The sequence below is a fragment of the Trachemys scripta genome, chromosome 8, assembly GCF_013100865.1.
Source record: "Trachemys scripta elegans isolate TJP31775 chromosome 8, CAS_Tse_1.0, whole genome shotgun sequence".
Lineage (NCBI taxonomy): Eukaryota > Metazoa > Chordata > Testudines > Emydidae > Trachemys > Trachemys scripta.
In genome coordinates, this window is record NC_048305.1 from 56,235,463 (window position 1) to 56,257,889 (window position 22,427).

The 22,427-nt window shown below is 39.9% G+C and overlaps 1 protein-coding gene across 3 annotated transcripts in view; it reads right to left on the bottom strand.

The window, feature by feature from the left end:
• IVNS1ABP (influenza virus NS1A binding protein) overlaps window positions 1–22,427 on the bottom strand; it is a 143,514-nt gene that overhangs the window by 3,576 nt on the left and 117,511 nt on the right. For 2 of the 3 annotated variants that reach the window (XM_034780373.1, XM_034780372.1), the window contains 10 exons: window positions 10,889–11,138; window positions 9,131–9,257; window positions 8,626–8,795; window positions 8,468–8,543; window positions 6,934–7,107; window positions 6,054–6,179; window positions 4,462–4,602; window positions 1,465–1,594; window positions 685–909; window positions 361–482 (listed from right to left, as the gene is read on the bottom strand). In XM_034780373.1, coding sequence (XP_034636264.1) covers window positions 361–482; window positions 685–909; window positions 1,465–1,594; window positions 4,462–4,602; window positions 6,054–6,179; window positions 6,934–7,107; window positions 8,468–8,543; window positions 8,626–8,795; window positions 9,131–9,241 — 1,275 coding nt within the window. In that variant the 5' untranslated portion in view covers window positions 9,242–9,257; window positions 10,889–11,138. The remainder of the gene's footprint in view (window positions 1–360; window positions 483–684; window positions 910–1,464; window positions 1,595–4,461; window positions 4,603–6,053; window positions 6,180–6,933; window positions 7,108–8,467; window positions 8,544–8,625; window positions 8,796–9,130; window positions 9,258–10,888; window positions 11,139–22,427) is intronic. The other variant, XM_034780374.1, reaches the window with a different exon arrangement.

Below are 22,427 nucleotides of genomic sequence, written 5' to 3' on the forward strand. Positions count from 1 at the left end.
CTGCCTGCCGCGTCTGAACCGCGGTAAGTTCGAACTAAGGTACGTCGACTTCAGCTACGTTATTCACGTAGCTGAAGTTGCGTAGCTTAGTTTGAATTGGGGGGTTAGTGTAGACCAGGCCTAACTATCCCACTTGGCAGATGGGACATGAAATCATAAAAGCCCCTGTGTAGCTGCAATATTTCTTTTTGAAACACTATCCTAGAAATTCTGAATACCTTAGAGTGGATTTGTGCATATTTTAGATCTAAATCTGTTTGTCCCATCCTTACTTTCTCTCACACAATCGAAATAATCTACTAAGGTATTTATACATCACAAGAAAGTGCTTTTTTAATCTGCTCTTTACACAGCACATACCATTAGAACTGCCATCTGGAATCTGGCTCTTGGTGTTCTCATAGGTGCAATGAAAGTCCAACGGTCCTTTCGTGGATCATAGCACTCTACTGTGCGCAGACATTCCTCTCTGTTATAGCCACCTAACAGTAAGCCAAAAGAAATCACATGCAAGGAGTTTACTGGGAATCAAAATAAGTCTTAAACATTGTTTACTAGCTTCATTAAAGTTAGCATAGAATCTATTAACCTTGTTCAGATCACTTACTTATGGAAGGTACTGTATATTAGACATGGTTCAATCCAAACAAGTTTTTGCTTTAATTATTTTATTGGTATTTTTACCTGCAGCTATTAGCTTGCCATTAAGTTCTGCTGTTCCCAACCCAGATCGAGCATACTGCATTGGAGACAGGGGGTTTTCTATAAGGTCATCTGGTTGAATCTCAAAACTCCTGCTCTTCAGGAGTCGTGGAGTACTAGTTGGAGAGCTCTGAGGGCTGTTACGTCCATGAAGAAAAATCACACAGAACACACCATCCAAAACAGCAAGACACAGGTAGGTATTACCTGAAAAACAATTTAAAAAAAAACTTTTCTATATTTAGAATACTAACTAGTGGCTTCCAAGTTTAAGCCTATACTTAACCCTTACAGGTCTGGAGATTCCTTAATACTAATACTGTTGAGATTTACAGACTCCAAACTTCACTCCAGTTATACAGAAACACTATATTGGATGACTCAATTAAGATTCTACCTAAAAAAAAACAACAGCCCATAAATCTGAAAACATTTTAGGAGAAAGTCCCCCCCCCCCCCCCACCCCATGCACAAAATAACTTCCATGGTTCACTCAAATAATGCACTTGTCCACCTTCCTCACAATTCACCAAAATTTTCCATCCTTGGCCTCAAAATATCTGGGTTTTTATCTCAACTGTGCTACAGGCCTGAGTAACCGTGGGAAATTCACTTTACCTGGTTCTCTACCTGTAAAATGGGGACAATACTTCCTTAGCCCATGGGGTATTGAAGGAAATTCATTAACGTATGTGAGGTGCTCAGATGCTATGATTACAAGCAACAGGGAAAACCCTAAACAAAAGAAGCCTAGACACTTACTTGAAGTCTTTTCAGAAGCAACGATTTTCCATTCATGTTTAGGACTCTGTACAGTAGCATTTGGAGAAGAAAGGCTTCCAGAGGAACTGCTACTTATCTGCTTGTGATCGTTCTCACGTGGTTGCTTTTTCTGCAAAATCAAAAGGCAGCTACAGAACCCTAGCCAGAGACCACACCTTGATCTACCTTTACTTCTCTCAACTAATCCATACAATTGAGGAAAATGCTTGATCTTTTCGACCTCTGCAAAGCATCATTTATAGCACACCTAAATTTTAAATAGAATTGCTTACATAATTAAAACACCTAAGTCGATTTACTCCCACCTTAGTACTTATTTCATCTCATACCACTACCTGAGCCTCTATCATAGACTCAGCCTTAGAAATCATACGGATCTGAACTCCTTTTTAGAAAAGTCAAGCCTGCACTTTCACTGGACAAAGGGTTTTCAGACTTCCTGTATCTTCCAGATTAAAAAAAAACCAAAAACATTCTTTGCCAGACTTAATAAAATGGAAGTATGCATTTTCAAACTCTCTCAGAATTTGGGCTAAGTCCACAATGCCCATTTCTGATTGTTTAATAGATTCCTATTCCTCAAATTAGAGGCCCTTTCACGCAACACAGTCAACCTGTGGAACTCATTGCCTGGGGAGGTTGTGATAGCCAAAACTATAATGAGGTTCAAAAAAGAATTAGATAAGCTAACGGAGGACAGGTTCATCAATGGTTATTAGCCAAGATGGTCAGGGACACAACCCCATGCTCTGGATGGCCATAAGCCATTGACTGCTAGATGCTGGGACTGGACTACAGGGATGGATTGCTCAATAACTGGCTTGTTCTGTTCATTCCCTCTGAAGCATCTGGCATTGGCCACTGTTGGAAGACAGGATACTGGACCAGGTGGATCATTGGTCTGACTCCAATATGGCTATTCTTGTGTTCTCATCTAAAACAAATCTTGGTGATTTGGCTTCAAGTTGTCTTTGTGATCCTGTTTAGTTATTTCTCTGATCTTACTTTTCTTATGCTAATACTTTGCATGGAAGGGTTATTTTCTTGAGCCTCATCCCTAATATAGTTTATTCAGTATTTCACTTTATAAACTATTTATTGTGCAGACTTAACAGATATAAGGGGAAAAAAACTTATTTCAGATCACATCATTGACAATGTTTAGAGTAAAAGCCAGGTCAAGAGCAAAAGTCCAACATTTATCAATTCTATTAATTCAGTAGAACAATGTTCTAAAAACCTGCAGCTGAAATTTACAACACCTGTGTGGACCCTTGAACTGTATCATTTTTCATATTACAGAAAAGGTAGCCAGATTTGTACAATCCTAATTCCCAATCTAAGCTTATCCACCAGTTTTTCCACCAAGAATTTCCCATACTCTGCACTGAACCATATATATATATATCACATAGCAAGGCTCTGTCGTCTGCCAAAATTATTTTACGTCTTAACAAACCAACTACCCAACAAGTTATGTTTCTGAGGAGACCAATGTGTTTATTTTTGTATCTCAACTAAAACTGGTGTGTCTTCTTTCCCCCCACCCTCACCATGGTGAAACTATTTCAGTTTCAAGTATTAAATCCCACCCAGGCATTTTTATAGCTTTTTGTATACATGGATGTTCCTTAAATTATTTGAGAATTTTTAAAGATTGAATTAAATCCTCCAAGATAGTGTATCTAAAAAAAAAAAAAAAAAAAAAAAAAAAAAAATATTGATGTATACAATTTAAACATTTTTGCTTTAGTTTCTGCAAATATGAAGGAAAAAAATCTGAGTGACGTTTACTTTGGTCCTTGGTTTCCAAGTATGAGAACTGCCAATAAATATTTGATCTACTGAGTTGGAACAAAATTAATCCAATGGACTCATTAAATAACACTGAGGCAAACAGGGTTTATTTACTCCCCTATTCTCTTTACAGATTTATTTTCATTTTTAAAATCCATGCTCTATGCAACTATAAAGGTATCTTTAAAGTTTACTTAAAAACAAACAAAACAAACAAACAAACAAAAAACCTCTACCAAAACCAGATTGCTTCTGTCTGCAATTCTCATTTGGGTCCATCAACCCATCCATTTCTTTTTAAGTTCCTTTCCTGAACTAGTTAAAAAGTTTGGAGGGTGAGATGATAGAAGTGAGAAGATTCATTAACTTGGCATTTATAAAATCAAGGAGTGACCGCAATAGCTGAGGACAAATGAACACACTTTCCTGCACAACTTTGCCAATGTATCTCTGCTCTGACTTTTAACCTCTCTAACTATTCCATACTTCTGCTTCTTGCTCAAACTAATAATTGTAAAATTGTCTATTTTTTCAAGGACGTGAACAAGAAAGAACTAGAATTAAATCACCAAATTCAATTTAACTTGTGACTTACGCCCAAATTTAAAACCAGATAATAGTTGAATATATATTACATCAGGATCCCCCCCTGCCAACTCATCTGGCCCTACAATCAAAAGAATTTATTACCTCCTTTGCAAGTCCATGCTACACATGGTTAGATTTTGCAGAGAAATTTCTCTATAATTCCTTTAATGCCTGGCTCTTCTTATAGTCAGTCTGCACCCTCTTGTTTTTATGCCAATTACTTTTTCAGTCATGCCATCCACATTTTCCAATCCATATGAACTGTGTAAACTAGACACTCCCACATCCTTCTTGAACTATTTATATTAAATTTGATTTTTCTAATATTTCTATTATAGAGTCCCTTGTACTAGCCACCCTCTTCTGTATCTTTTCAGTTCTTTGATGACCTGGGTTTTGTTTTTAAAAACTCACATTTAGCACTCAAATTAGTACTGTTAATAACAAGATGAAGCAAGTGAATCGCCAATACCAACACAGAAGCTGTTTCTGCAAAATGTTTTCCCATCTGCATTAAGATACCGCTTCTTCCCTTTACTACAGTACACAAGATTTTAGGTGTGCTATAAATTGCTCTAACCAAATTTTTACCTGATGTAACCTCAGACCATGTGCAATTTGTACCTGCACAAACTGAATGTGGTCATCATCACTGCCATACACCTCAGCCTGTCCATCTAGTAGATTTCCATCAAGCAGCTTGTGATCAGCTGAGTAGTACAACGTTTGAACCTGCAAAACAGGAACAGAATACCCATGTGGCTGCTGTCTCCATAGCTACTTAACTACAGGCAGATTTACACAAACTCCAGAAGGTCCTCTCCAGCATAGCTCTTGTCATGTCATCTCATCTCAATCTAGTAATGGCAAAATTAAAAGGAAGCAGACGTCATGGTGTAAGTCTTCAAATATCAGCTGAAGGATCCTTGATTTCTCAGCTTGAAAGAAATCTTCATTTTTCAAGGACTTCTATTATTTCCCACTATAGTAACTAATATATATCACAAGTACAACGTACATTATCTTGCAGAACAAATTATACAATCCACAGTCTCATGCAAGCACTCGTTATTCCCTGCAAACAAGTTTTCTGAATTGCAAATACAATGCTTTCTGTGGGCAAAAAAAAAAAAAAAAAAAAAAAAGAGGGGGTAGGGGGGTGAAGCCAAAGATTGGATTCTAAAAAGGAAAGGAATTGAAAGAGGGGAGCAAAAATGTAAGTTATGGAGGAAATGTTGCCCATGACTTGTTACCAAATGCAATGCATTAATCAAGTGCATCTGAGTTGCAACTGGGAAAAATCAGAGCATTTTAAAAATAACTATTGAAAGGGGAAACATACATGTGAGAATATATTTGACAATATAAACATGTACTTTAGCCTATACAAAAGTGTTCTGATTATCTACGTTGCCTGTAATAACAAACTGGGAAGATTTTATGATGAGCAACAGGTTTTGTGAACTCCATTTTCCAAGCAAGTTAAAAATTTAGAATTCCACTATGATTTCCATCAAATGTAGATATTTAAAAAATTGCCCACAGTGTAAGTGTAGTAGTTGTATTCATGAGTAAAGCCATTAAACACACAAAACATTAAAAATAAGATATCCTGTAAAGGAGTAAGTAAACACCATTAAATCATCATCATCATCATCGTTCTCTGCCCACAGCGGATTTTCTTAGGAGAACTGGGGCAGGACTGCTGCTTCATTACGTGTCAATACACTTGAGGTTTCTTCTTGGTTCTTCAGCCTTGGTATCCTAGTTTTGTTAATAAACCTATGGGGAGATAAATCAATGGGGAGGAACAACCATTAGAAGCTTTTACCTACTTCTCATTAACAAGCAAAAACCTGTGGAAGAAAATATTTAAGAATCTACAGCAAGTTTCAGTGCCACCTCCCCATTTCCAAAGCAAAGTTAAATGCACTTTGAAGTTGTTAAACAGCACACAGTGAGAAAACAAAAACAAAAAAGGAAAGCAAAAGACCAGACTGAACAGTTCATTCAGCTCACCTGGACACCCCCCCCGTTTCTCAGCTTATGGGTACCTATAGTAAAATTTAAATTCTTCAGGGTCATGGTTAAAAATAAAAGAAAAAAAGGGATCATCCTTCATATCACAGAAGTTTAATTTTTTTTTTTTAAAACTATTTAATCCCATTTTCTTAAAGACTAACCTCTTCCATTAGATCTTCCAGACTGTCTCCATTTTCCCAGATGCTGCGCTGCACCCAGTTGATTACCTTTGTGTATAATTTGCCATTGCTAGGCAAGCCAACGTTGTCTTCAAGCATTACTTCAAGCTTGAGTTAAAAATAAGAGTAGTTAGCATCCAGCTTACACTACTGCATAAAAGTTATACATTTACAGCATATCTGTATTTTACTGAAGTTAATTATTCTTAAAGAAATTAAAACAGGACAGAATTTTCTAGCTCTGCATACTGAAAATGAATGAGTATACTACTCTACTATTACACCAATGAAGATCAGCCCCTGGCTGTTTTCCTACACCCTAGCAACAGAAATGATGATTTTGCATCCTTCAATTTTGACTTAATATCTAAAGTTGTCTCAGGATGGAAGACAGCATGTATCATGCACAGCCAAGTTTCATGGTACCAATGAATATAATCTAATGTAGACTTCTAACAGAAAAAAGGTTATATAAAATGCTAGCATACTGTGTTAAACAATTTGAAAACTACTCTGCAAACTCAGCATCTGTGAAATTTTTCCACCATTGAAAAAGAAACCAGTGATTTTTATTGTTTACCTTACTATGGCTATTAGCCAAGATGTGCACGGATGGTGTCCCTAAACCTGTTTCCCAGAAGCTGGGAATGAGCGACAGGGAATGGATCACTCGATGATCACCTGTTCTGTTCATTCCCTCTGGGGCACCTGGCATTGGCCACTGTCAGAAGACAGGATACTGGGCTAGATGGACTTTTGGTCTGACCCAGTATGGCCATTCTTATGTTCTCGCTCTCGTACCTAAATTACCTAGGTTTATTTCGTTACTAGATTAAAGAAACAACTTTAAATTGCTGCTAACCTTTAACCGTGGAAGCTTGAGAAATTCCTCTTGTTCTGAAATCTGCAACAAATGTTCCTGAATGTAACCATCAATCTTGTTCAACAAACGTGAGTCTCCCATACAACTTGCGAAGTTCCGATAAGAGATGCAGCTCTGAACGTCCATCTTAGAGAGCAAATAATCACCACAAACCTTAAAAAAAAAAAGAGTAATATTCCAAATTTACTAATAGCATATTACACTTTTATACATACATTTCTTTTCCAACATATGGCAAACACTCTTAGGCCTTGGCTACACTTACCTGGTAGTTCGACGGATGGAAATCGAACTTCTGGGTTCAACTTATCGCGTCTAGTCTGGACGTGATAAGTCGAACCCGGAAGTGCTCGCCGTCGACTGCGGTACTCCAGCTCGCCGAGAGGAGTACCGCGGAGTCGACGGGGGAGCCTGCCTGCCGCGTGTGGACCAAGGTAAGTTCGAACTAATTCGAACTAAGGTACTTCGAACTTCAGCTACGTTATTCACGTAGCTGAAGTTGCGTACCTTAGTTCGAATTAGGGGGGTAGTGTAGACCAAGCCTTACTTTTCTACCAGTTTGAAAGATTTTACTTGCTCTACTGGTACTCTATACTGTGGGTGCAGAAAATCGCTCTGAAACTAGTAGAATCACCTTAAGTGTGACAGGTTTCAGAGTTACAGCCGTGTTAGTCTGTATCCGCAAAAAGAAGAACAGAAGTACTTGTGGCACCTTAGAGACTAACAAATTTGTCAAATTGTTAAATTTGTTAGTCTCTAAGGTGCCACAAGTACTTCTGTTCTTCTTTTTACCTTAAGTGTGATCACTGTATGCACTATTGTAGTGATAACGTCAGAACAGTAATGGCTAGTACCTTAATATGAAAGATACCACAGAAAGGGAGAACAGTATAGTTATGATACAGATTTTCTGGTCAACTCTTTCAGGAAGGCAACATTTCATTCTCTAGTGGTTTTGTTAAATAAAATCTACCCAAGGACTTATGGCCTCCACATCATATTATCTAAGCATCTATCAAGGTACATATTGTTTATTCTTAAATGAATGTATAGCTTGTCTCCCCTATTGAATGTGTTGTTTACAAACAGACTGACAGCAACCAGGGATTTGAGAGTCAATGTGGATTATTCATATTCCTATATCAGTTACAGTTCTTCAGGTCAAATTATGCCTTCTCTGCGAGCCCAGTGTCTTCAGCGGGCTTGCACGGGTGTAACTGATTGGAATTAAGTCAACAGTTCTAGTGATAAAACACAAGTACAGAATCTGTCTCTATTATCTTGGCTCTACAGTGCTAACAGGTGTGGAAGTGGTAAGTACCTTTCTGTCACTAAAAGTCAGTACATGTGATTTTGAGTACACAAAGAATAGCTCTCTTGAGCGACAAGTAGTCATTTTTAATCACTCTTCTACAGTGTAATCTCACTTGAGTGTCCGGTTCACACTAAATATATGTTTTCTCTGCCCCTCAAAGGTTAATAATGGGACTGCTGTAGTAGCTGCAAATTATACCTGCTTGACTCTCTCCATCTTCAGCTTCTTTGCTGCAGAGTATACATCTTTTACTAGCTCTTTATCAGCTTTCAACCTATTAAAGAAATATAGGTTTTAGAATAACACTTAAAATATTAATATTTATCTCTTATTGCTTATCAGGAAGTAATACTCACTGAGCAGTGTAGGCATAATTTAATAAGACTTCAACAGCTTGTGGATTGAGATCATCAAATTTAACATGAGAAACGCCATGAGAATCACTATCACTGTTGAAGATTTCAAACAGGTAGGGACTGCAGCAAGCTAGGACTGCTCTATGCGCCAACGTCTCATGTCCACATACCTTTATTTTAAAAACATATACATGAGGACAGTAAAAAATTAAGAATGTACATTACAAAAATGCAAAGTATTATGCAGTCTTGTTCAAAACATAACAGATCAAAACTCAATTTATATTAGAGAAATTACTTTATTAATATAATTGTTTTCAATTTGCACCAGATGAATTAAACTGCTACATTTTCAGCTATAATATATGGTTTTTAACTATATTTTTCTGAATTTATATCCTATGGAAAATCAGATTATAAAATCTTAAGATTCACCGAATCAATGTATACAGACAACAAAGAACACTGTTTAAATGTTGCACCCAGATGACATATTATAATTTACCTGAAGCCGAACATCACAGAACTGACCACTTTTACGTAAGGCATTTAACTTGGCAACAGATGACTCTATGAAGTTTTCATCTTCAAACATCAAATATCCATTAGGAATCATTTTGCTGTTGGTTTGGCTGTCAAAAAAAAGGTAAGTGTCTTTCAATTTGTAAAGTTTACATACACAGCACTGAAGTGTATAAACTACTATTTCCTTATTACCAGCTATATAGATACTTTGTGCGATGTCGATAAAATAAAGATCAGTGACGCGTTTAAAACTAGACTGGACAAAATGCACTGGCAGTGGGATGGACTAGGTGATAACAGATCTTTTCCATCTCTAATTTCTATGATTCTAAGATTTGCACTGTATGTTCATCTGAACTAATTTCTGCTGGTTCTATGGACTCCATGCCATGTATGGTTCATTAGGTCTGCACAATATAACCATTTCAGAGGTCAAAGAAAGCAAATTAATAGTTGAAAAGTGCCAGGATTTCAACCTTCTCTTTAAACAACTCTTAAGACCTAGTTTATACACATTTTTCAACTGTACAAAAATATCTTAAAAAAACAGTTTAGCTTTATGTAATAACATCAGCAGAATGAAACACTCTGAACAATTAGCAAACATACATTTAAAGGATCACTACCAAGTTAAAAGTCTTTTCTACCTGCAGTTTTACCCATTTATAAATAATACCTATGGTCTGATCTATGTAGCACCACAGTGCAAACTAGAGGGGAGTGAATTAATTGTAGGTCTAAATGCCCAGTGTAGACTCTTCTGACACAAACTAAAAGGTGCGTAGTGCCTTTTAGTTTTATTAATCTAGTCATATTAACGCACAGCAGGTACCTTTTAGTTTGAGGCAGCAGGGTCTATACAAGCAGTTAATAGTGCTCTACAGTTCACACTTCTCTAGTTCACACTGCAGAATCATGTAGAGAAACCCTAAGATTATTATAACTGAAAAATAATTGTTTTTTACTCTAAGTTTACTTTGTGTATTTGACAGCAATTTATATGTAGTCAGTTTCACTGGTTCCCTGGGCTCAGTCAAATCAGTCACTTCTGTTTGTGTGGGGCAGTCACATAGCTATAGGTAAATGAGAACCATTTTTAGAAATAGGAAAGTGTGATTGCAAGAATGCCAAAAAATGACAGGGAAACTCAGAGGCAGAATAGTATTTGAAGCGACAACTTATTTGATGCGTTTGACAAGATTTCAAATTTAAAGAGGCCTGTAGGATTGACAAGGAAAATGAGGATGTAACTTCAGAAGTACCAACTGAAGGTGTTAGACACCTCTTTGAAAATCCCACGCTATAAAGTTACCCAAACAACTTTTTGGAAAAGAACATGAGATATGCTATTTCTAATTTATTATTTCACAACAATTTGCATTTTTAGTTTAGTTTACAATTAAGGAAATATAATTAGCATAAGATTTTTTTAATATTTTAAGGTCAGACTGGGAAACTAAAGCAAAGATTAGTATTAAGAAAGATAAGCCATATTAAAAATACCCTGTAAATCACTGATGTAAATCCAATTACCTCAGTAGTTTACTAGAGTAAGTTACCACAAATAAACATACTAAATGATAAGTTTCACTTAATTACAAGCTTCTTCCTTTGCATACACTTTCATTTATAGTCAAATGCTATGTTATGTCTGCCTATTACAGTAACAGAACAAAAATTTGCTAACTACAATTATATGTTTGATCTTATCCACATTTAATTAATAGAATTATCTCACCTGCTAAATATAGTGCTGTAAATTTATAACTGGGAAACCTTAAATAATCCAACGGTAATGGCGTGTTAAATCAGAGCACGTCACTTTCAATATCTTCTTATATGAAGACAATTTGCTGAAGTGCAGGCAGACGGGTCGTGTCCTGTGAGCTGCAATGATGATTCCAAAACTAGCAGGCTTGAAAATGATGTAATCAAGTCCTTAAGAGCTATAGACATGAATTTCTTCTGTGATAATCATGCATCATAATCTGCAACAAGCAAACAAAAGTTAGTAATTAAATATAAAACAGCATTATTTCAGTATTTTATGTTTCAGATTTAGCAATTAATATCCCTTTCAAATCCAGGGCTAGAATGTTTAACTGTACAGTTAACTTTTCTCTATAATCTATCCTCACAAATTTTGTTCTAAGTACTCACACACATTCTTTAATGGCGACCTCAATACATTCTCAGCTGGCAAAAAGTAATGGTCATAGAGCTTAAGGTCAAAAGGGACCACACTAGAGCATCTCATCTGACCTCCTGGATGTCACAGGCCACCACGCCGAGCACCCACACATTAATCCCAACAACCAAAATTAGACCAAAGCATTACAGCCCACAGAGAGTAACAATTACGTGCCACAAGATGGATGAGGTAATATCTTCTATTGGACCAACTTCTGTTGGAGAGAGAGACAAGTTTTCGAGACTCATGTCTCTAATATCCTGATTACTGCTTACTTTGCTTAAGAGCCTTTGGTGTGGGACCTTGTGAAAGGCATTCTTAGTCCATGATTACTGTATCAATTGGATGGATCACCCTTGTCCACATGCTTGTTGACACCCTCAAAGATTGATAGATGAGGCATTATTTCCCTTTACAAAAGCCACGTTGACTCTTTCCCAATCTATTGCTATCATCTATGTGTCGTCAAAATTCTGTTCTTTACTATAGTTTCAATCAATCCAAATCAAGAGCAATATACTGATTTTCCCACAGCACCTGCAATGTTCTGTAGCAGTTATCTAGAAAAACTGGTTTTACCATGGCAATTTTTTCTATTCCTGAAAATACTGTGCTGCAAAGAGCAGCCAATAGTAAGATAGGAAAGAATGAACATTCAACTATGTTTAACTCCTAAAGCATATATGGGTGTGTGACTGGAGGAAGTAATAAGATATATGTGTTATAAAGCACCAAAAATGTCTACTAGAGAGGTATTTGGGGACCACAAATTAAACAAGGACCTTAATATCAGTATACTGTGTTACGATTTTCAAATGAAATCACAGATTTCATTCAACATATGCTGAGCCTCCTTTTGGCTGTTTATGCCTCCCAAAATACGGCTTCCTCCAAATGCATGAAAATAAGAGCTGAGCTAGCTACAATTCCCAAGAAGCCAAATAAGCAACTTTAATTGTTCCTATGACCCTAGTGATATAAGTAAACACCTTCATTTCATTGTATGTTCACAAATGCATCATCTGGCTATGATGTTTTAGTGAAAGAACAGATTTATGCACCATCAAAAGACTTCTCTTATCTGGAAATCTTTAAATCCCCACTTTCTCCCCTTGCCAGCACAAATACTATTTGAAATTTCCACACAAAAACTATGTTGTTTCTCTTTGAAACAAAAAACAAGAAGTCTAACACAATCCCTCAGTTTTCCAGAGATTCAACTCCTTTTGAACATCTCTTTATTCAAAAATATGGAGACTTTTTTCAAAAACAATCAATCATCCTTGCTGACCTAAAAGATGAATTACTAACCTCAGAGATTCCCTCCACACAACTACTCTTGCAAGTCCGTGTTCATTTGGTTCTTATTCTAGTCTATTCCTCTGATCAGATTTTTTGCTGTATTCTGCTACCTCAAAAGAATTTTACTGTATTTCAATTGTTAAAATTTGCCTGGTATTCTTATGATCTCCAAAAGCCAGTTGAGCAAATGCATCCAAAAGACTCTAGCATGAAACCTAACACACAAAGGAATTGAAAGCAATTCCTATAACAACTGCGATTCTGGACATTCTGTATATGTATGTCTAATAGTATTTTCTCAAGTCTATTTCCACGTATTTGCTTGTATTAACCACGGGGCATTTCCAATTGTCAGAATTGGTTTAAAATATTATAAGTACTTAGTTATCAACTACTAGTCTATCTGTAAATTTTATATTAATAGCTATATATATTAAGACATGGTGGCTAACCTGAAGTATTTACAATTGAAGCTCTAACCCTACAACTAGATCCATGCATGCATCTGTGCCCACGTGGATACCAAGCTGAAAGACAGTGGTGTAATATCAATATTTTTACTATAAGAGCTACTTGGTATCTATACTATTTGATAATTTCCTGAACATGCACCGGTATACAGGGCTTAATTATCTGCTACATCTATAGGAAGACTGAGGAAGAATCCTTGCCTGAAGTACTGTATATACTCGTTCATAAGCCAAATTTTTTTTTAGTAAAAAAGGGAAGCACCAGAGAAGGGGGTCCACTTATGAACTGGTATAAAGAAGAAGAGGTGGGACACAGCCCCTCCCCCACAACAGAGGGAGCAAGGAGAGGCAGCACAGCCAGGAGAGCCAGAAGGGAAGAGGCGGGACCAGTTTCTCTCTGCTTCTGACCACACTGCTCTCTCCCCGGAGCCTCTGAAGCAGCTGCATCCGGGGCTGGCAGGCTGCAGCCGCGCCACCAGGTCTGGCCCGCCAGAGTAGGCTGCGGCCGGTCTGCCAGAGCAGCTCCAGCCAGGCCAGAGACATCCTCCCGTGGCCCTCCCCAGATAAGGTGGTGTAGTAGGTCCNAGGTGGGAAGGGATGGGATGGACAGAGTGTGGGGGTCCCGGACTAGGGGTGGGGTCATGTGGTGGGTCATCCCGACCCCCAGCTTCTCCCACCCCCTCCTTTCCCCCAAAATGTTCCCCACCAGTTGCTGTCCTGACCCATCAGGGCAAGCAGCTGGTACACCGGGACACTTTATTTACTTAGGTTTACCTCCATGCCTGTGGACGCTCGAGGTAAACAAACCATCTCGGCCCGCCAGCAACTTATCCTGATGGCCCGGGAGCCAAAGTTTGCTGACCCCTGAATTATAGGGTCAGCTTATGAGTGGGTCATAAAAAATTTCCATTTTTACTTATCCATCTTGGGGGGATGGGGAGGGTGGGCTTATAAACGAACCGGCTTATGATCGAGTATATACATTAGTTTGGTTAATGCAAGATAAATTGTGTATTCAGACCTACATACAAATAAATCAATTTGCCTGTATTTAGCAAAACCACTTTTATGCAAAACATACAAAATTATCACTGCTTATTTCAACTATTATCTCCCAACATTAATTAAATCTTTACTTTTGTTTAAACAGAAAGATACAAAGGGCTTGCCAGAACAATACATTACATATTCCCCATTAGTTCCTCACTCCACTCTCATATTTAATAGGAGAAAATATTACTGAAAAATAAAAATTTTGCGAGAAAGGATAAAAAGGCAACCATAAATGAATTATCAGATATGAAAAAGCTCTGAAAATATTGCATTTTTTTTCTATACAGGCTGTAAAAAAGCTTCAAAGTAATAAGTGAGATGAAACCAAATAATCAAAAACCCCTTTACCTGGAAAGATGCGTTTGTGTGTCCAAACCATGTTCCATTACAAACTAAACAAAATGCCATTTTCTGACAATGACAAAAATGCTGAAGAATCAACTACAAAATATCCCTTTAAACTATATAGTTACCGTATTTTCCGGCGTATAAGACGACTGGGCGTATAAGACGACCCCCCAACTTTTCCAGTTAAAATATAGAGTTTGGGATATACTCGCCGTATAAGACTACCCCTCTTCCAATGCACACCAAATAAAAATTAAAAAAAACATCAGATTTGATTTCAATATGGTAATTTTAATTCAAATGCTTATGACATGCAGGTACTTCGCAGGAAAACTGTCACTTATAAACATAAGGCTGTTTGTCATCAAACATGTAAACATAAAACAGTGCAAGTGGATTAAACTTTTCCTAATTCACTCTAAAGCTGAAAGGAAGGATAAGACAATAAACCCATGGGAGCTGCCATGCTGTTTGTTTTCTAAGCTGTCAACCAAACTGGAACTGATGATGATAGGAGGAAGATAAACAATAGAGAGAGAGCAAGTGCCGGGCAAGTCCCTGGCGAGTTAGCAACGCCCATCATAACTGCAAGCTACGGTATTTTTACAGGGTTTGCTGGCGTGACAGTTTCCCTTTAAAAGCCTTCAAAATCCTCCTGTTCGTCATCTGATATCATAAGTACATCAATGACATCTTGTGATACATTTGTGAGGCAGTCATCGTATGGATCGAATTCCGTATCAGATGGTGTGGTCTCAGCTTCGGCTTCCTCTTCATCTTGCCACAAGTAGTCGTCCTCCATACCATCTAATGAATTTGATATGCCACACTTCTTGAAAGACTTGATTACTGTTTCTGCATCAATATCATTCCAGGCTTTTATGACAAACTTGCACAAAACATCCAACTGTGGAGCACGCATGTTTCCTCCTTTTGTGAATGACTTTTCGCCGCTAACCATCCATTCACTCCACTGTTCTCGAATGCGATCTTTAAATGGCTTGTTTAGGCACACATCCAGTGGCTGTACCAACGATGTCAATCCTGCAGGAATAACTGCCACATCTGTGTTTAGTCTTGCAAGCCTTTGCTTGGTGCTGGGAGTTAAATGAGCCCTGAACATATCCCACACCAGTAGACTACGTTTTTGAATAAGTCCACCTGGTCGCCTGCTCCATACATTATCAAGCCATAGCTTTACCCCTTCTTCATCCATCCAGCCTTTTTCATTCACATGTACAAAACAACCAACAGGGAACTTGAGTTTCGGCATTGTTTTTCTTTTAAAAATAATCATTGGTCTCAGTTTGCCGCCATCAGCTGTGCATCCTAGTACCACTGTAAAACTGGACTTCTCATGTCCTGTTGTTTTAATTAAAATTGTTTTTTCACCTTTTTGATGGACAGTTTTATTTCCAAACATATCAAAATTCATTGGAGTTTCATCCATATTTCCAATACTACTTAACGCATAGCCATGTTTAGTGCGCTGTTTTATTATGTATCGATGGAAACTATTTACTTTGCTATCAAGATCTGCAGGTAATTTTTGGGCAATTTTCGTCTTTTGCCTCAGTACCATATTATGCCTTTCCATGAATCTAGTACACCAGGATACAGTGGCCTTAAATCTGTTGCTGTGATCTGGGTTAGATTTGGCCCACTGAAGTGCAAACAAACGTATTTTATTTCGTGTCACTGCATAACCATTTTGGCGATGCTCATTCACCATGTCTGCTACATGTTTTTCGAGTTCTGGCCAATGTGGGGTGCCTCTTCTTAATGCACACTTACCCCTTGGCATACTCTTTAATGCTTTTTCATTTGCTTTCCAGTCCCGAACCATCTTTTCTGTTACTCCATATTGTCTTGCAGCAGCGCAGTTATTATGTTCCATGGCAAAGTTTACAACTTTAAGTTTGAAACTGGCTTCATATTTCTTTCTTCTTGCTGGTGGAGCCATGATGGGGTTTTGACTGTTGGACATTTGTATACTGTACTGTATGTACTGGTGTTGTACTGTATGAACAGGTACAGATACTGGTGCTGTACTGTATGTGGGACCCAGTATACAATAACCAGCCAATCACGGCAAGCGATGTACCTTAACGGCGATTGGCTGGTTGTTGTATACAAAGCCTGCTTGGATTGGTCAGCATTGCATCCCCTTCCTGTCAGTTCTTTCTCTGCTTCCACACAGCTCTCCCTGCCTGCCCAGCCCTCCCTGTCTCCAAGACAATCAGAGCAGTAGACAAACACGCCTCTTTCACCCGTCTGGCCCGCCCTTGTATCCTATTACCTCCTTCTCTGCCTCTCAGATCTCGCACATGCTCGCCAGGAGCGAGATCTGAGAAAGTAAAAACAGTAGTTTCCAGGCAAGCTTATCTCGGCTAATAGGAAATAAACATAGGCTTGGCATAGCACATTAGGGCTTTGCTATGAGGAAGAAAATCTGTTTGAACAGGGAAGCATGTCTGATGCACACTTTTTTTGCAAGTGTTGTAGCTGTGTGGACCCCAGGCTATTAGCGAGGTAGTATCTTTCATTGGACCAACAGGGTGTAAGAGACAAGTTTTGGCGCATACGCAGGGCGCTTCTTTAGCTCTGGGTTTATTCCCAGAATCATTTATTCCCGGCCCTGGCTGCGCGCTCTCATCCATTAAAAGGCGGGATTCCCGCCTCTCCGCTCTCATTTAGCGCAGCGCTTCCCTGGGGCCACCCTGCGGCACTTCCCATAAGACTCCCAGCCCTGTGCTTCCGCAGAGCTGTAACAGTCGGCTCCAAATCAAGCCAGTCCGCCCCTTGGTTACCTACAAGCAGAGCCAGCCGCTCGGGCTGCCCTGCCCAGGACGTGCACCAGAAGAGGCGCGCTGGCTACTTAGGAGCCCTGGAAGCGAGCGGGCTGCGCTGCACAAGCTCTGGCCATGGGCTTGGACTTCAGTAACGTGCCCGGCTAATTCCCCCCCGCCCCGCGCTTCGCCGCAGGGTCGGTGCCGTGCCAGCCTGCACATTACACACAGACAAGAGCAGCCCCCCCCCCCCCATGGTGCGGTGTCCGGTGCGATTGGGCACGTGGCAGTGCCCTCCCTCCCCCCATGTGGGGCTGGTTCGCAGCCCTCTGGGCCCTGCGGGCTGGGGCTGCAGGGGACCCGGCTTGCCTGGCTTCCCGCACAACACGGCGTCCGGCGCACTGGCTCGGCAGCTGATAGGGCTCAGCGCTGTCTCTGGAGCCGGGACTGTGTTCGCTCAGCGTGTCAAGCGAGGCTTGCTGAGGGCTCGCTTTGATAAGCGGAGATCAAAGGCGCCGGGGACCCCAGGTCTTAATCAGCTGAGCCTCGATGGTCCCCGGCTCGCTCACTCTCTCTGTCCGGGAGCCGTCACCCCTTGGGGCAAGATGCCCTCCCGCCCCCCGCTGTTCGCCCCGATCCGCCCCTGGCCTGCTCCCGTGCGGATCGTGGCTCCCTTTCCCCGTAGGGATCCCCCCGCCCGGGCACTCCGCGGCAGCCGCAGCTGGTTCCCACGCTCCTGTCAGGGCGGGAGGGAGCGGAGGCAGCCGCAGCAGCCCGGGAGACATACCGGTATGTGGTGCCGCAGATTCAGCTCGGAGGTTTCAGCACCCGGCGTATAAGACGACCCCCGATTTCGGAGAAGATTTTCCTGGGTTAAAACGTCGTCTTATACGCCGGAAAATACGGTAAATAAAAAACTGAACTCTTTATTTAGAATCCTTTAACAATGAAACTGAAATTTAACAGATACAAGAGAAAATGTCTAAATTTGCAAGGCAACATTCTCACTTACATTGCATCATTCAGAAAGGTAGATTTTTGAATTTCCACAACCAAAAAAGTTCATTTTAATTTAATATTTAAAAATCGGACAACTTAAAGAAACACTCGACTGCTTTAAAAAAATTATACTGAGATTATTTTGATACTTTTCTTAAAACAGTTTAAATAATTACATTTGTTGGGTATAGAAAGGAATTTTGAGAACTAGTTGTTTTAATAGATTAGTAATCTACTTTAGTAATAAAATAGTGTTATGCTTCTAGGTCTGTGGTTCAAATCTTGCCCAATTCTATAGTAACTGGTGGCTTACATGAAATAAATCTGAGTCTTAATACAGTTTCTACTGAAAAAGAGTTCACTACATATAAATCACGATCATAAATGACATTAGTTGTAGAGGTGCCACAGACTGAATGGGTGAAGAGACATTACTTAGTTTGATCTGTAGAAAAGCAATGAGATACACCAATAGGGTAATATGAATAAACCTAGACTGCTTTTGCCTGTCTTTTTTTTTTTAATTTTATTTCTGAAATAAACTCTTCCAATCTTCACTGCTGTCAGTCAGATCTTCCCCTAAGCACTACATTCCCTTAATATTGTGGAGAAAGCAAAGTAACATTTTTTTTTGTGCCAGGCCCACATACTTATGTTTGTAGGATTAAGACTTTAAATCTTAAAATTTGATAAAATCCTGTATCAAAACATTTGATTTTATGATCAAATAAAAAGGCACTTAATTAGCCCAGTAAACCTTTTTAGTTGCAGCAGGCTTTCTTGCTTTTCATGTTCTACTCTGCAAGAAATTTAGGTCACACTTATGTCTACTTGTAGTCCATTTATTATTTAGAAACTAGAATATACAACCTGAAGTCTTCATGAATAGATTTCTTGAGATATCCTGAACTCACACGCTTCAAATGCCACCTTTATATGTCTGGATTTTTATTTGAGGTAAAGATATTTTAAAAATGGGACTAAACATATTTAAGATATATCAACACACTCTATACCAGAGAGTATAGTCCTATGTATGCAGAGTAAAGAGAGAGATCTTGGAATGGTCATTAAGGACTACAACGTCTTCAATAAAATGTAACAACGAGGTGACATAACCACATTATCTTTAATTGTTGTACCAAATGAACAATGGGTCAGTGATTTGTGTTTTAAAACTATTTTCCCTACCCCATGACTAAAAAAAGAAGGCTTCACTATGAACATAGCGGTTTGTAGGGAGAGAAATTTTAACAAGATAAAAATCATCACATGCACTCCATTCTGTAAAGGAAATATGCTACCTAGCATTTCCTACTGAGACTGTACAAGGTTCCCTCCAGTATTTATGAATGCAAGCTTGAAGAGCTTGCCAGACATACAAGCATTAAAAAACAAAACAGAACACCTTATGTTGCTGCTTCCCCCCCAATCTCCATAATCCTTGCAATTTAGAGTAAGAGTTGAACATGTTTACTATAACATATTAGTTAGCTGAAAATATGTCTCAAACTTCTATTTAATATGTTTTTAATTTTGTTTCACCTTTTCTTTCCTAAAATTATTCCAGTTTTTCTTCTTTCCAAGATTAGGTCATGTCCTCCTTCTTGATGCACTTGCTTTCAGCATGCTTCCTGTTTTCTCTTTTCATCCTCCACATTTACTCCTGGGGAAATTCTGCGCCATTGCGCATGTGCAGAATTTATGTTCCCCACAGGTTTCTTTGCTTCCCCGCAGAAAAATGACTTTCTAATGGGGAAGCTACAAGAGCGGTCATACAACCCTCCCCAGTAGTATGTTTCGGGTGCCCAGGGCAGCCGGCAGAAAGGTAAATCACTGTGGGACAGGGGGCGGGACTGGGGAAGACCTAGATGGTGGCTCCTACCTTGCGCCAGGCTCAGCTGCTAGTCCTGGCTGGGCTGGGGAGAACGGGACTTTCTCTTCCCCTTCACGTATCCAGGTCCCCTCATACCCAGACCCTCCCGCCGAGTCTCACCCCCCCCCACACTCAGAACCCCCTGACAAAACCCACTCCCCCTGCACCCGGAGCACCCCAATGAGCTACCTGCACCCAGATCCCCATCCTACCAATCCCCAACCAGCAGCACCTAGATCCCCACTCCATTGAGCCCCACTCCTCCAGCATCTGTATCCTCCCCCCCCGCCCAGCTCTATCCTCCCCACACACCCTCCGCTGAGCCCCAACTACATTCGCCTGGACCCCCCTGCATTAGAGTCTCATTACCATTGCACCCAATCCTGCAACAAGCCCCTGTGCATCCAGATCCTCCCCACACCCGGATTGCCCCATACAGAACCCTTTCAACTCACACCAGGATCACCCCACACTAAGCCCCTCCACACTTGGATCCTGCCTTGCTGAGCCTGCCTGCCAATACCCGGTGCACCTGGCAAGAAGGGGCAGGGTCCTGGAGTGTTTCTGGGGCAGGCCTGGTCCTTGCACTGTGTCAGGGTTGGGTGCAGCCTCATCACTGAGTCTGTGTCCCTGGGAAGGATTTGGGGGGGAGGGGGGAAAAGAAGAGCTGCACAGTGATCTCCCACCTCCGTGCAGCCAGTGACCTGTGCTCTCCAATGGAGCATTCACATTTATTTGATAAATAAAATTTGCAGAATTTTAAAATACGGTGTGCAGAATTTTTAGTTTTTTGGCACAGAATGCCCTTAGGAGTACGCATTAGATACCATGTCATCTACACCTCTTCTAGATTTTCTACCTCTCCTACTTCTCTCACAAAAAAACTCTCTCAGAATCCTGGCTTTTTAAAATGTATTTATTCCAATAATCACTCTCCCTTGACTTACCATACACCTGCTCCCTCATTCATACTCACTCCCTTTTTCCATATATAAAATTTCCCAGAACACTAATAAGCTGAGGACTGGCCAGATAAAAAGCTAAGCCACACATCCCTCCTCAAGCTGTTGGGGAAAGAAGCAGTCAAATTTGTCTTGCTTGCAGCAGCTCACCAATGCAATAATCTTCTATGGTGGATGCAAATTGTGCTTTAATATCTAAATTTATGACAGCTAATATAATCAACACAGTACTGTGTGTCTTCATCTTTTGTAGCTCCCAGCTAGCAGGTGTCTGACATCTGAAGCCCACTCCCACTGGTGGCTACTGGAAAGAACTGTTTTCTCACACCACACTATCTCCCCCATCCACAAGCCTCCTGGCTACTGCAATTATGGAGGTGATGATGTGTCTCCACAAATCTACCATTGCACAGCCTCCATTCTGGGTCCTCCATCCCAGTGAATAACTCCAGTGCTTGCCTCTGCTACCACTCAGCTTTTCCACACTGCATCAAATTACAATTGACCTGTTTCTTTTAAGTTTGTATTGATGCTATGTGAAATTGACAAAACTGATCAGTTTTCACTTTACTGCACCTTGGGAAAATTATGAGAGGCAACTGAGACACTGGAACTTTGCAGACAATAGGTGAATATGCTTGTTTTTTTCTAAAGTGTCATTCTATTTCTACTAATGAGGTAGCTCTGCTGATGGTAGCAACTGCAGAAAGCAAGAATGCAGACTGGCCACTGTTTTATCTGTGTCATCTACCACTGCTCAGAGCACATAGGGAGGACATGGAGGTTAAGATACAGCAATGTATCCTCTACACCAGCTTGGCAACCCCTTATAGGAAGTAAAAAATATTCAAACCCCTGTCCCATTTTAACTATAAACAAGTCAAAATATCAAGCCTATATAATTAATTTGGGTATGTGTGTTTGGGGAGGTTGACAAAATACTTGACCCTGAAGGGCAAGTATGTGCAGGGAGTAGGGGAGCAAGCGAGCTTTACACTGTAATTAGATCTTCAGTGTCTCATGAGCCTCTCTGGACATGCCACTCTCCAGTAAGTCATTACCCACCAGTTGACACACTGGTTCACATTAGACCTCTAACCATTGTTACCACCAGTAGAACTGAACTCTGGAAAATTTCAGACACATTAAATTAAAACCTAGTTTAGACAAGGTTTCATGAAGACAGCGCTGTTCAGATTTTTAATAATATCACTGCAATTCTTAAGTTGTTTTTTCAAATGCAAACCCTAAGATTCTAGAGAACGGATGGTACTCAAAGAAAACTTT